Source organism: Podarcis erhardii (assembly GCF_964252035.2).
Source record: "Podarcis erhardii genome assembly, chromosome: 9".
NCBI classification, from domain to species: domain Eukaryota; kingdom Metazoa; phylum Chordata; class Lepidosauria; order Squamata; family Lacertidae; genus Podarcis; species Podarcis erhardii.
In genome coordinates this window covers 66,041,169-66,055,904 of record NC_138512.1, presented here as the reverse complement: position 1 = coordinate 66,055,904, position 14,736 = coordinate 66,041,169, and the positions used below count along the sequence as shown (strand labels likewise).

Here is a 14,736-nt window from a genome sequence, read left to right as displayed (position 1 = left end):
CAGGGCGGCTAACACCAGGTATAAAAACAATTGATTAAAATACAACTTAAAAACAAGATTAAAGTACAACATTAAAATGCAGCCGCATTTCAGTAGAAACTCAAATCAAAAACTTTTGGGGGATAAAAACATCAAATCTTCACCAAGGTCAACTATCCAGACTGGTCCTACGTGGGCTAGAAAAAAGCCAGGGAAGTCCCCAAATAGGAGTTCCATCACAGAAGGAGAAAGGAAAGAGGAAAGAGTGGGAGGGGATCAAAAATGCATCACGTAATAGCAAACGAAACAAAACACATCCCCGCTTGATGGGTCAGCAGTTGGGTGGGTGCATCTTGGGTGTTGTTCAGGTACCCATCTGTAGGGCAGTAACAAGTGTGCTCCCTGGTTTGTGGAAAGAATGCTCTGAGTTACTTGCAAAATAGAGGCAGGCCATTTTCACAAGATCACATCATTCACTGCGACGGAGCGGAGGAGCAACAAGGCATCGCGGGGGAATGAGCGTTCCGCACCATCAGATAAGGCTTGTCTATGACAAGCCACATACCTCCTTTGTGCCCTTGAACTGAATTGCACACAGGGAAGAACATGTCATGGCATAAGAGCATTAAGATCTTGCCTCTCCTTCTTTGATGCCACAGATACCATTCACACTGAGCCAACTCTCACTGTTCAAGGCTACTGTTCCTGCACATGTGCTGCAGTTTGGGGGGGGGGAGGGAATCTGGGTATTCAAGGGCTAGTGAAAGTTCACTGGACTCTACCAGAACCATGATGGTTTCCAAGTCCTGGGGCTCCCTTCTCTTGGGATGAATGGATTCCAAGTGGTTGGAGTGCTGGACTTGGATCTGGGAGAATTAGGGTCAGATCTGACTTAGCCATGAAGCTGACCTTGGGTGCGAGTCACTGCCTCTCAGCCTACCCTACCTCACAGGGTTGTTGTGAGTATTAAAGGGGGAGGGGGAGGTCCCCCAAAGCATAGTTTTAAAAAAGTGTACTAGGTTAATAATTTGGGAATAACAGCTAGCATGGGATAGATTACTCTATTCATAGTAAGCATACATTTAAAGATTGGTAAGAATTCACTAAAAGGGGCGTGGGTGGCGCTGTGGTCTAAACCACTGAGCCAAGGGCTTGCCGATTGGAAGGTCTGTGGTTCGAATCCCCACGACAGAGTGAGCTCCCGTTGCTCGTCCCAGCTCTTGCCAACCTAGCATTTTGAAAGCACATCAAAGTGCAAGTAGATAAACGGCGTTTCCGTGCGCTGCTCTGGTTTCACCAGAAGTGGCTTAGTCATGCTGGCCACATGACCCAGAAAAACTGTCTGCTGACAAACGGCGGCTCCCTCGGCCAGTAAAGTGAGATGAGCACCGCAACCCCAGAGTCGTTCGCGACTGGACTTAACTGTCAGGGGTCCTTTACCTTTTTAAGAATTCACTATTTTACTACACATTATTAGCCCCTTGGATTCCAGGTATCTGAACTGGGCCGGCCCTACTGTTGAGCTGAGTGAGGGGGCTGCCTCAGGTAACTAATGTTAAGGGGAGGAAGTTGCAGTGGGGTGTTGAAGGACTGAGCTCTGTGTGCCACTCTGCCTGCCTGCCCTGCTGCTTTTAGTCTGGCTGGCTTTTGCATGTGGAACAGCATGGGGCATTATCTTGTCCTTTGCCTCAGGCTGCAAAATGTCTTGGGCTGGCCCTGAAAGTAGGGAAATAATGATTCCACATTTTGATCATGAACATGTGCCTTGAATGTACAGAAATTGTTGGCTGGTAGGATTTGCTTTCCTCCTTATAACCCCATAGCTTTTAAAATAATTGGCTGGTATTACCAAATGAAATAAGTTCTTTAGCAATTTGTCCTGTGGATTACAAATGAAAATTTAATTACAGCTGGTGCAAATCTTTAGCCAGACAGAAGGGTTGAATGTATATAATTTCCCATAAGCTTTGCTGATAGCTCAATCAGGATTAGATTTGAAGTTCAGTAGAAATACAGATGTACAAAAAAAGAACCCCAAAAAACCACCTTGGATGTATTTGTATAACCTCTATGGTGGGAAATGATCCAGTTAATAAATAACTGTTCAGTGTTTCCTTTGTTAACCATGTGGCTCTACCACTTTGATCTTCTAAGTGACCTTAGTTCTTGTTGATAGATTTAAAGGGATAGAATTGCCAGAAAATAAAGTACTCAATTTCTGCTGGGTAATTTCACCGTTCACCTGGCAATTTCTTAAACACAAACAGAAAATTGGCAAACTTAAAACTCCTCGTCTTATGAAGCATTTGGATTTCAGGAAGGAACCTGTCTTTGATCATTCCAAAATACGTATTCAGGAACCACACCACCCCCACCACCCCATTGGCAGGTTAGGTTACATGAAGGGATTTATCATACATAGGCTCATTTTAGACAGCTAAATCTTGCAAGGATCTTGTCTTGTGCCGATTGCAAAAGGTTTTCTTTGTGAGCTATTCCATCAGGAGTTGCCTTTGCAACAGAAAGGAAGGCTGAAACTAAATCAATTATGTAAAAGTCCATGGTCCAGAAACCCACAATGGTTAGATTGTGATCTGCTCTTATTTAAAGCCCAAGGCTGCAGTTGTGAAAATTGTGTATAGTAGGCCTACCCCACTGCTAGGGCTGGCTTACCCATAGACACTAGGGGTGTGGGGCACCCGGGCGCCGGGCTCTCAGGGGCACAAGGCCGAAAGTGCAGGGCCGAGATTTGGAGTCCGAGGATTGAAGAGCCAGGCCAGCTGACAGCCACTGCCAAGTGGAGGAGAGCCCGTCGGAGTGCCGTAGGCTTTTCTGCAGGTGCTAAGGCAGCCAGCTGGCTCCACCCTCCTGCATGCCTGGGATTGGCAGGCCATCAAGAGGCCCTCCCAGTGTGCAGCTTCCCTCCCAAGCCTCTGCGGGGATTGGTCTCCTCCCTTCACCCGCAGTGGCATGGGAGAGAGCTCAACAACTTTGGCCTGCCCCCCTTGAAAAAATAACATTGGGAACACTGGGCTTATGCTAAAGACGGCCCTGTTCACTGGTACCGCCTCTCCTGGTATGCCCCATGGAGGACCTTAAGGTCCACAAATGACAACACTTTGGAGGTCCCAAGTCGCAAGGTGATTAGATTGGTCTCAACTAGGGCCAGGGCCTTTTCAGTACTGGCCCCAACTTGGTGGAATGCTCTGTCACAAGAGACTAGGGCCCTGCGGCACTTGACATCTTTCTGCAGGGCCTGCAAGATAGAGCTGTTCTGCCTGGTCTTTGGTTTGGACTCAGTTTGACCCTTATGCTTCCCTCCCCTTATGGTTTTGATCTATGGGCTACTATTAAAATGAGGCTGCATTTTAAATTGTATTTTAACCCGTATTTTAAATTGGTTTCCCCCCCTTTCCCCCCCATTATGTTTTTATTGTAATTTTACTGGTGTTAGCTGCCCTGAGCCTGGCTCTGGCTGCGGAAGGTGGGGTATAAATAAAATTTTATCATCATCATCATCATCACAAATTGGAGCACAGGAGTATTGGAAGCTGACTTATACTGGTCCATCTAGCTCCAGAGTTTCAGGAAGAGGGCATCTCCAGCCCCACCTGGGATTGCCAGGGATTGAACCTGGGACTTCCTGCATCCAAAGTTGTTGTTCTACCACTGAGATGCAGTTCTTCCCCTTACGTTGCTTGCTTGAATTCAAAAGCAGCATAAATGCAACAAGGAGAACACTACATAGACCCACAGAAGTGGAAGGGACCTTGCAAGTCAATGTAGCAACCTTGCCATTGCATCACCCCTGAGAATATATCCACTCAAATCTCTGCAGAAACATCTCCAGCCAAGGGTGAACCCATCACCTTTTGAAGCAGTATGTTTAGCAGCTTTTGCCATTAGGCTCTCTTAATATTTCACAGAACATATGTGAAAACAATGGTTCCGAATGACGACGCTCTTTGTGTTCCTGGATGGAATGATGTCCTGGGGTGGTCGTAGCAGAGGGTCACCATGCAGTACTGCATTTAACTGCAGAACGTTGTTCTGTGTGAATAGGTCCTCTTGACTTGTGTTGTCATAGCGACTAAGATTAGAAGAAAGAGGGTAAATAATGAAGCAGGTGTGCCTTTCGAAACAGGAGCTGATTTGTCCTTGAGCCTTTGCCAAAGAGATAAAAAGGAAGAAAAAGCAGCTACAATGCAATGCAAAATCGGTTGCTAATATAAATACATTGGAGGGAGAGGAAGGCATCCTTCCCTAAGGAATTAGCAAAACAAAGTCCACAAATGAATGCGAGTTGAGTTTGTGATAGCTGATCAGGCCATGGCTGTGGTCCATGCCATGTTCTCGTGTTTCGGATCCTCTAGGCAAAAAGAAACTTCCTAGAAGCTCAGTACAGTGGTACCTCAGGTTACATACGCTCCAGGTTACAGACTCGGCTAACCCAGAAATCGTGCTTCAGGTTAAGAACTTTGCTTCAGGATGTGAACAGAAATCGTGTTCCGGCAGCGCGGCGGCAGCAGGAGGCCCCATTAGCTAAAGTGGTACTTCAGCTTAAGAACAGTTTCAGGTTAAGAACGGACCTCCAGAACGAATTAAGTACTTAACCCGAGGTACCACTGTACTTGCAAAGATGAAATTGCTAGGGAATGCTCTAGGAAAGGGACAAAACTGCTGATGTTCAGTTTCCTTTTTTGCCAAGAATGAGAAACTCTTACATTTTAGTTTTAATTGTTCAAGGACTACTCTTGAAAATTTTGCTTCAGCAAAATTCTTTAGGGCAAATTTCTGAAGGGGGGGCAGCTGCACCCTAAAATGTTTGGAAAACCCCTTGAGGGGGATATGCCCCTCCCCCCTACAAACAACAAGTTCCAATCAAATCTCAAAGCCGAAATAAAAACTCAAGAGAATTCAACTCTGCCCTTGCAATTCCATCTTTGGTGCTGAGAAATGGTTGCTGTCCTGTGTCCCGTATTGGAGCTGGAAATACTGACTGATTCACTATGGCCAACGATGCAATTCCATTCCTTGGAGGACAAACTACTGCATAGAAATCCTATGATAGAACGCTAAGAGGCAAGTCTAGAGGTCTCATCCATAGAAAATGGGGGAGATTTGAATACTCAATCAGGTTTTTGACTCAGTGCTTATGATCTTAATTCCCAAGGTGGTTCTGTAAATGTTAGCTGCTCACTCTCCTGTTCCTTAAACAACCACATAGCCAAAAAAATTAAGAGATTAAGAATCCATTCTCAGTCTACAAGAACCACCACAAATGTCTGAATGTTTTTACTGGGCGGTCTCTTTCCTTGAACACCCCTATAGCTCCTATCATTGTCGTTCACAGGAATTTTTGGGCAGAAGCTAGAAGACACCGTCCGTTACGAGAAAAGATATGGAAATCACCTGGCGCCCATGTTGGTGGAACAGTGTGTGGATTTTATCCGGCTGCGGGGGCTGAAGGAGGAGGGGCTTTTCCGACTGCCTGGCCAGGCTAACCTCGTCAAAGAATTACAGGATGCTTTCGATTGCGGAGAAAAGCCATTGTTTGACAGGTAAGGTGGCGAACAAGCATTTCCCAGGGCAATATGTTAACATTGGGGTCCCCAACATAGGATTGCAGACTTGGCCATCTGTTCCAATGTCCTACAAGTCAGGGATATTTTGCCCAGCATGGGGTTCAAACCCCTGACCCTGAGGTTAAGAGTCTCATGCTTTATCAGCTGAGCTATTCCAGTATTTTGGGATGCCCTGGGTTTCAATCACAGCCCCCTGTTCCTTCTAATATATATTTTTTAAGCTTTCTGCTTTATTATTTGTTTTCGGGTGGTGGCAGTGTTTTGCCTGTTTTGTGAACCGGGTGTTTTGTGCTGCCTGTGACAGTTTCTCACGTTGAAAGCTGACTGCTGAGATTAGAGCCAAGAGTGTTTAGTAAGTCAAGCGATTGATTGGGAAATTCTGAATTCAAATCCCTCCTTCAACCTGAAGCGTTTTCTGCCCTGGACTTCTTGGGGAGGGGAAGGATGGGATATAAATTTAATAAAGTAAAATAAAATGAATGAATGAATCTTCCATAATTCAGATGCAACATGTGGCACACACAGCAATGCTTTCCCATGAATATATGATTTTGAGCTTCTGTTATATGTACAAAGATCCACCCCATGAAGAATCTGAAGCTCTTTCATCTAACCTTCATTTTCATCCTAGGATAATTTATTAGGTAGACTAACTCAGTGGCAGTCAATATTTCCACTCCAATGGTTCCCCCTTTAAGTGCAGTCTGAGCATGGCATGCCTTGGAGCCCGATACATCTTGGGGTCTTTACTCTATAAAAAGTTGACTAAAGCAGGTGGATGATGGAGGTTTACTGGGGCAATAGAAAGACAGATTTTTTTCTACCTCTCTCTAGGGATGGTTCACATTATCATTGCTTCCTGAACCAGTATGCCAGAGGTAGGGAATGTTTATGGTTCTGGGGGCCAGATGAGGATTGGCCTTGCAGGCCAAATATGACATCACATGATTGATAGGTGGTCTCTTATCGTGGCTTTGCAAGTCTTCCCAAGCTTCCCATTTAAACCAAACATTGCCAAAATGCAGTCATCCTTCAGAATTTGCGCATCTCCAAAGTTTGCAATTCAATTCTCCGACCAAGTAATGTGTGTGAAAATGCATATATTGGGGCAAAGCATGCATACTGCTGCATATATTTAGTGGAAATAACATGCAAAAATGCATTATATTAGCGCAATTGCTTGCAAAAACTGATTCTGTTGTGGAGCATATTAGAAGAGACTCACACTAAATTTGTGCTAACGTGTTGATGAATATTCATGAGGATCTTTTTTTTTTTTTAAAAAAAAAAAGGCAATCGCAAATGGATTTGGAAATGTGGAGAACTAAATTTAACATGAGAAAAATGAGAAATGGGAATTGATGGTTTGCCGAACCCTTGTCATAATCCACCAGCTGAACGCCAATATTTTTAATACACATTGTGGGGAGGTCTTGCAACTGAACTTAAAACAAGTGTTAACTATTTTCTTCTGACAAATGTCAGAACTGCATAAGCAGTTGCTGGCTATCTTACCTTCTCAGGGATTCTTGTTTGTGTTCTAACACAGGGAGAGGGTGTGTGTGTGAGAGAGAGAGAGGGGGGGAGAGAGAGAGAGAGGGAGAGAGAGAGAGAAGTCCGTTGATATAAGACCCTGCCCTTCAAACTCATCTGCCATTTTTTGCCAGCAAGCACATTTTGCCTCTGCAATTTACTGAGGAGCGGCCGTGCTGTGAGGGATGGTGCCACTGAGCTCCTGTGTTTGTGTAGCTTAAAGCGCATTTCTGCTGGCCTCAGCAACTGCGTTTCCTGCCGCTCGGTGAAGGCAGTTCGGCAAGATGGGCCCCTGCAGAATAGCCGTAGCCTGCAAAATGGCCTTGGAGGGACTTGGCTTTCCAGCCTATTTCTCACTCGCTGCCTTGAAGGCGCGACATGTTTAATTGGGATGGAGCTAACCCAAGTGTCCAAATAAGGCACAGCATGGGAAGATCAAAATTAAAACAGTGCTGCTCATTGCGAGTACTAATGGGGTTTCACGACCCTCCAGTTCCTAGAAAACATTGGGGGAAAGCTGTAGCTCAGCATCAGAGCCTGTGCTTTGGGCTTTGGGGTCCACAGGCTCAATCCTTGTCACCTCCATGGAGGGCTAGAACAGACCCCTGTCTAGATCCCTGGAGACCCACTGCCAGGTAGTGTTAGGTTGTGGGTGAACATATCAGACGACACAGCGATTCTCCAAACAGCTCTTGTTTATTCAAAGGTCAGAACAGAACTGAACTGAAGGGTTTAACCATTGCTTCCTTATATAGAGCTCCAGTACAATGTAACTGTAACAACTTTCTGTAACTATCCAATCACTGAACGTCACTTTCGATCCCTTATTTGCATATGTGGACCTGAACTATCTACAGGGCGAGAACTTCAGTACATAACAGGTAGCACAGACCACAAGTGGGGAACATGTCGCCCACTGGATATTTGTTTTGAACCCCACTCAGCCCCAGCCATGTCAGGCAGGGTGTGAGTTGTAATCCAATAAGATTCGAAGAGTCGCAGGTTCGCCATTCCTGACATAGATAATATTTCGCTGGATGGGTCAATGCAGTGGCGTAGCGTGGGGGGTGCAGGGGGGGCTGGCCGCACCGGGCGCAACATCTGGGGGTTAGGGTTAGGGGGCGCAAATCCACAGGGTTGGGGGCACAAATCCACGGGTTAGGGGGCACAAATTACTTGCCTTGCCCCGGGTGCTGACAACCCACGCTATGCCACTGGGTCAGTGTTTGGGAATAAGGCCATTTCCTGTGCTTTCTGCAGTTGAAAGTCAGTGTGAGTTGACTACATAATGGTGTGCAAAATTTAGATTCAGGCTGTGTCTGCATGCCATGATAGCAGTGTTTTACTGTGGCGTGCATTCGTTTTTCTGCGCATTTGCTCAGTGGGACATCTCTCAGGCAAATAGCAATGGCATGTTACTTATCTGATGGGCTGAGCCTCCCTATAGACTTTTGGAAACTTACAACATTTTAAAAATGATTCTGTTCCTTGTTTTGTAGCACTCAGCACCACTGCTGTTGAAGGAACTTAACTCCCCATATACATTCTCTCCCTTTCTATTTTCCCCAAGACTGTTTTCCCCACCAAGTTACATAAATACGTGAAAGGTTCAGTGAAAGCGATAGCAGATGAAATGCATACAAATAGAGCTAAGTGACACTTGTCACAACTTTCATGAAAGCTATCAGTGGTGCCAAAAAAGACTCTTCGCCTTCTCTGTCATTTTTCAGTACTCCGTGGAAAAGGTTTCCTTATTCAAACATGGCCCTCACTCTCAGTTGCCTTCACTTGCCGTCAGTGATCTCCTAATCTGATTGGCTACATATGTTGAGACATTCACTTTGTAATTCATGAATGGAGGAAGAAACACAGCCAGAGAAAACAGTGATAACCAGGACTGGAAAAGCTGGATATTTGTGCATCTATTTGGAAATGAAAATGTGTTTCCTGCTGAAATTTGTAATTTCTGCTCACAAATTGAAACTAGTAAATGTTTGGTTCGGTTATTTCAGCCACTTCAAACACAGCTCAAATACAATGTTAATCTATCTGTCTGTCTATCTATCTATCTATCTATCATCTATCTATCTATCTATCTATCTATCTATCTATCTATCATCTATCTATCTATCTATCTATCTATCTATCTCTCTCTATCTATAGTGGTACCTCGGGTTAAGAACTTAATTTGTTCTGGAGGTCCATTCTAAACCTGAAACTGTTCTTAACCTGAGGTACCACTGTAGCTAATGGGGCCTCCTGCCGCCACCGCATGATTTCTGTTCTCATTCTGAAGCAAAGTTCTTAACCTGAGGTACTGTTTCTGGGTTAGTGGAGTCTGTAACCTGAAGCGTCTGTAACCCGAGGTACTACTGTATCATCTACCCATCTACCCATCCATCCATCCAAAAAGGACCTCAGGCTGGCGTATTGGGTTTCCCCCCATCCTCTTTTTATTCTTGCAGCAACCTCATGAGGTAGGTTAGGCTAAAAGGTGGTATCTGACTCAGGGGCACTCAGCTCATCTTCATAGCTGAGCAGGGATTTGAACCCTTATTTGAACTGAAAGAAATGATCTTGCAATGCTGCAGTGCCCCTGTGAGAAAGCATTTGTAATCCATGTATAATAGAACTTCAATACAAGGTACAAGAGGCCAGGTACAACTTGGCTTTTGGTGGGACTTTAGGAAAAATGAATGTTACTTCTGGGAAGGCAAGCAGATGCCAACAATGCTTCTTCAATTTGCATGCACAAAAACACGCAGAATACCGAAGTAGGAAGACTGAGCACTGGGAAATCAAATGGGTAGAGGTCCCAGGATGTGCTTCCTTTATTAGGTTGGCTGAACTGCAACAATTGTTAACAGAACTAGGTTTTGCTGTATGCTCAGTGGGAAATTGCATACATGGTAGTGAGCTGTTTGAGAAGAAGATGACATTTGTTTATCTTCAGATTCCCCCACCCCTGACCACAAATACACATGAAGAAAACAAAACATTGGGTTCCATTAGTTGAACAATAAAAGGAAAAGGGGGGTTGAATTTTAGAGCAACATTACATGCTTGCTGCAAAATTGATTCAAAGCCATCTGTTAATTTATTGTGCTTTTACGGGGGGCATATATATATATATATATACACACAGTAAATGTTATAGCTTTTTAATTGGAATTTGAAGACGGTATGGGAGTATGCTCAAGCAAGCACTCATCACTTTGGAATTTTCTACTCTTGAACTAAATAGCCATGAGAGAGAGAGAGTAGTTATCTTGGAGATATATATTCTGAAGATATATGTACACCATATGAACAGGGGTTCTTCAAGAAGATGTGATAGCATTAATCCACAAACCCAATTTATCTGGAGCATTTATCCGATTGACAATAATGAAATTACATTGGAAAGTCAGTTCAGTCCTTTGGGTGTGATCTCAAGACCATCTTTGGATGTGCATGCACAATGATATATATTTCTTTTGCATTTTCTGTTACTTAGGCACAGCCCCCTAGTTTCAAAAATGGCAAGTCAGACAACTAGACATGCCACCAAAGCCCATATTTCCTGGCTCCAAATATTAGAGTTTGGAGCTTGTAATTCTCACCTCAAATCGGCATTGGGTGAGTAGGAAAGAAGGAGGAGTTGATGAGAAGGTAGGGGCAATTTTCTCTCCATATCTGGAAATTTTTTTTTGGGGGGGGGGAGAAGCTCAGGAAACACTTGGATAAAAAATAAGCTTTTTCCAATGATGCTTTGAGAGTGTAACACTACAAGTTGTAAGGGGAGTGAGTTCTGGGCTCTATGGCCATGCACAAAGACTAGGGTGCCATAGAGTATGTTCTCCTCAGCAACTTCTGTAATGGTAGAGAGGAAACATTGTTCCTATAAGTCTGATGAAAACACCAATAACAATACAGTGGTACCTCAGGTTACATACGCTTCAGGTTACATACGCTTCAGGTTACACACTCCGTTAACCCAAAAATAGGGCTTCATGTTAAGAACTTTGCTTCAGGATGAGAACAGAAATCGGGCTCCGGCGGTGCGGCAGCAGCAGGGGGCCCCATTAGCTAAAGTGGTGCTTCGGGTTAAGAACAGTTTCAGGTTAAGTACGGACCTCTGGAACGAATTAAGTACTTAACCCGAGGTACCACTGTACGGTAAAACCCAGAGGAGACGTTTTTCCTTAGAACGTGCAAAACCCTGTGAGAAATTGGGTGGCTTGTTGTTGTTTAGTGTCCAGAGGAGGGCAATCAAAATGGTCAAAGGCCTGGAAATGATGCCTTATGAGGAACGGCTAAGGGAGCTGGGCATGTTTAGCCTGGAGAAGAGGAGGTTAAGGGGTGATATGATAGCCATGTTCAAATATATAAAAGGATGTCACATAGAGGAGGGAGAAAGGTTGTTTTCTGCTGCTCCAGAGAAGCGGACATGGAGCAATGGTTCCAAACTACAAGAAAAAATATTCCACCTAAACATTAGGAAGAACTTCCTGACAGTAAGAGCTGTTCGACAGTGGAATTTGCTGCCAAGGAGTGTGGTGGAGTCTCCTTCTTTGGAGGTCTTTAAGCAGAGGCTTGACAACCATATGTCAGGAGTGCTCTGATGGTGTTTCCTGCTTGGCAGGGGGTTGGACTCGATGGCCCTTGTGGTCTCTTCCAACTCTTTGATTCTATGATTCTATGATCAGGGTCTTTTCCGGGGGAGTCTTCTCTTCTTATGAGGTGGCCAAAGTATTGGAGCCTCAGCTTCACGATCTGTCCTTCCAGTGAGCACTCAGGGCTGATTTCCTTCAGAATGGATAGGTTTGATCTTCTTGCAGTCCATGGGACTCTCAAGAGTCTCCTCCAGCACCATAATTCAAAAGCATCAATTATTCAGCGATCAGCCTTCTTATGGTCCAGCTCTCACTTCTATACATCACTACTGGGAAAACCAGAGCTTTGACAATACGGACCTTTGTTGGCAAGGTGATGTCTCTGCTTTTTAAGACGCTGTCTAGGTAGGTGGGCTGTTTTCATGGGGGAAGAAATTTTCGGGAGATTGTTGTTGTTTACCAGCCCTGCCTGGAAGTGCAGCCAGCAGGAAGCTATGGAGGGAGTGCTGTGTTGTTTCCTGGAAGCCACATTTCCTGGAACACCTTCGGGACGTGCCAGAACATAGTATTGCTTCTAAGGCATTCTAGGAAAGGTGCTTGGCAAGATGCTGAGGAGAGTCTCTTGCCCTGCTCTGAGCGATGTAGGCTGCTTCCTTGTCTTTTTTTTTTTTAAGTTGAGAAAACCATTGACCTTCTTGTAATTTTAATGCTTCTTGGGAGAAAAGCAATGACAAACCTAGACAGCATCTTAAAAAGCAGAGACATCACAAAGGTCCGTATAGTCAAAGCTATGGTTTTCCCAGTAGTCATGTATGGAAATGAGAGCTGGACCATCAAGAAGGCTGATCGCCGAAGAATTGATGCTTTTGAATTATGGTGCTGGAGGAGACTCTTGAGAGTCCCATGGACTGCAAGAAGATCAAACCTATCCATTCTGAAGGAAATCAGCCCTGAAAGACAGATCCTGAAACTGAGGCTCCAATACTTTGGCCACCTCATGAGAAGAGAAGAGAAGACTCCCTGGAAAAGACCCTGATGTTGGGAAAGATGGAGGGCACAAGGAGTAGGGGACGACAGAGGACGAGATGGTTGGACAGTGTTCTCGAAGCTACCAGCATGAGTTTGACCAAGCTGCGGGAGACAGTGGAAGACAGGAGTGCCTGGCGTGCTCTGGTCCATGGGGTCACGAAGAGTCGGACATGACTAAACGACTAAACAACAACAAAGCAACAGAAAATGTTAGAGACCTTTCTTTATCCCCCCCCCCAATATTTCAGGAGGGTTTCATTTCATCACCCAATGAACAGCCGCAGAAGAAAAGAGAATTCCAGAATTTCCAGAGCAGCCCTTAACTTCTCACCATTGAAAGGACCTTGGACAATAGCTGCCTGCTGTCCAAGGCACTGTCCCAGCCACCTTTCTATTGTTCTTCCTAGCAAGCATCTTTCCTGCGGAGGTTGAATTGTGCCCTGTGCATGCTAAACCAGGCACAACACAGAAAGGCCGACATGCAGGGCAAGCTGCCTGCTTAAGATACTCCCATTCTCAGCTTGGTAAATGGTTTCCGCCTTAGAGTTAATTACACAGTGGCTGGCACCTGTTTAGCAGTGCTATCCATCACAGAGTCTCAAAGCAGTGAGCAGGCATTAATAAATAAAGCTGCTCAATTTTTGTGTGAGGAAGTATCATCATCTCTTTTTTTCACAGAAGGGACACCCAGCCATCAATAAGGAAGTAGTGGTATGACAAGTTGCAAGAAGTAATCGCTCCACTTTATTCTGTACTAATCTGGCTTCGTTTGGAGTGTTGTGTCCAGAATGCAAGGCCTTGCTTTAAGAAGCATAGCTTTGAAAAGAGTTCAGAGAAACACAATGGCCAGAAGCATGAAAAGCAAGTTCTATGAAGAAAGGCAGAAGGAACTGGGAATGTCTATCCTAGAGAGGAGTGAGGGAACACATAGAAAATAATGATTTTGCTGAGGTATACTGAAGAAAAACAGCATATGATATATGGAGAAAATGGGGGAAATGAACTCTTTCTTAAGTTAGGCCTCTGCAGGGTAGAAACTCCTTCAGAACTATTCTTCCTCCCAACTCCTCCAATGGTCAAATCTTACCCATCTTCTTCACAGACAGCTAACTTCTGACTGATGAGGCTCCATCAGAGTCTCCTGTCATTGAGACCAATAGCAGAATTAACCCCTTAAGTCACACACCAAATAATCCCCGTTGTTGTACTTCCAACACTCTGCTCAATGGAGATCTTAAAGGTTGTACTAGTGGCCTTCAAGGCCCCTTCCTGTTTTACAGTTCTATAACGTGACTATTCCAAGCTGACTTGATAGATGCTAACAATCACCATTGATTGGGATGTAATTATAGTAATGCTATTTAATTATTTACATAGCTTCTGGGGATATTCTGAACACTTCGTATACAATCTCATTATTCCTTAAAACAGCTCTGTAAGGTAGGTTGGTATTATTATATCCCCATCTTGCAGATGATATAGACTTATGCCACCTTGAGTGGACTTGTCAAAGTGTGAACTGGGTATTTTCTGAACCCTAGATAGTCTGTTACAATGGAATGACAATGTGCAATGAATGTATGATTACTTACAGGCCAGGTCTATGGGGGAACATACTTGTACCCACAACCCCAAGAACAAAAGACTGAATCCCTTTTATTCTAGATGATTTTTTTTTTTTAATTTTGCGTTCTTCCAAGGAGCTCAGGGCAGTGTACATGCCCTCCCCTTTTAAATTCACAACATTCCTGTAAGGTTGTTTAGGCTGAGAGGCAACAGTGAATTGCCCAAGGTCATACATTTGAACATGTGCCTCTCCAGTTGAAGGCAATGCTATAACCACTATACCGCATTGTATTTCCCCAAGAACATACCCTTGAGTACATAATGAATAACATCCATATTTTTGACAGCCGTTCAGCCCAGATTACCCCAATATTTCATTATACTCCAAAGCCAGGAGTTCGTTGCTTTTAGTCATTTAACTCCATTGCAATTTTGTTTGGACAGACTTG

The 14,736-nt window shown here is 44.4% G+C and overlaps 1 protein-coding gene across 8 annotated transcripts in view; it reads left to right on the top strand.

Moving 5' to 3' along the window:
- The window catches only part of ARHGAP24 (Rho GTPase activating protein 24), a 430,705-nt gene that overhangs the window by 391,899 nt on the left and 24,070 nt on the right, over positions 1-14,736 (top strand). For all 8 annotated transcript variants that reach the window (XM_081876822.1, XM_081876824.1, XM_081876821.1 and 5 more), the window contains one exon: positions 5,333-5,540. In XM_081876822.1, coding sequence (XP_081732948.1) covers positions 5,333-5,540 — 208 coding nt within the window. The remainder of the gene's footprint in view (positions 1-5,332; positions 5,541-14,736) is intronic.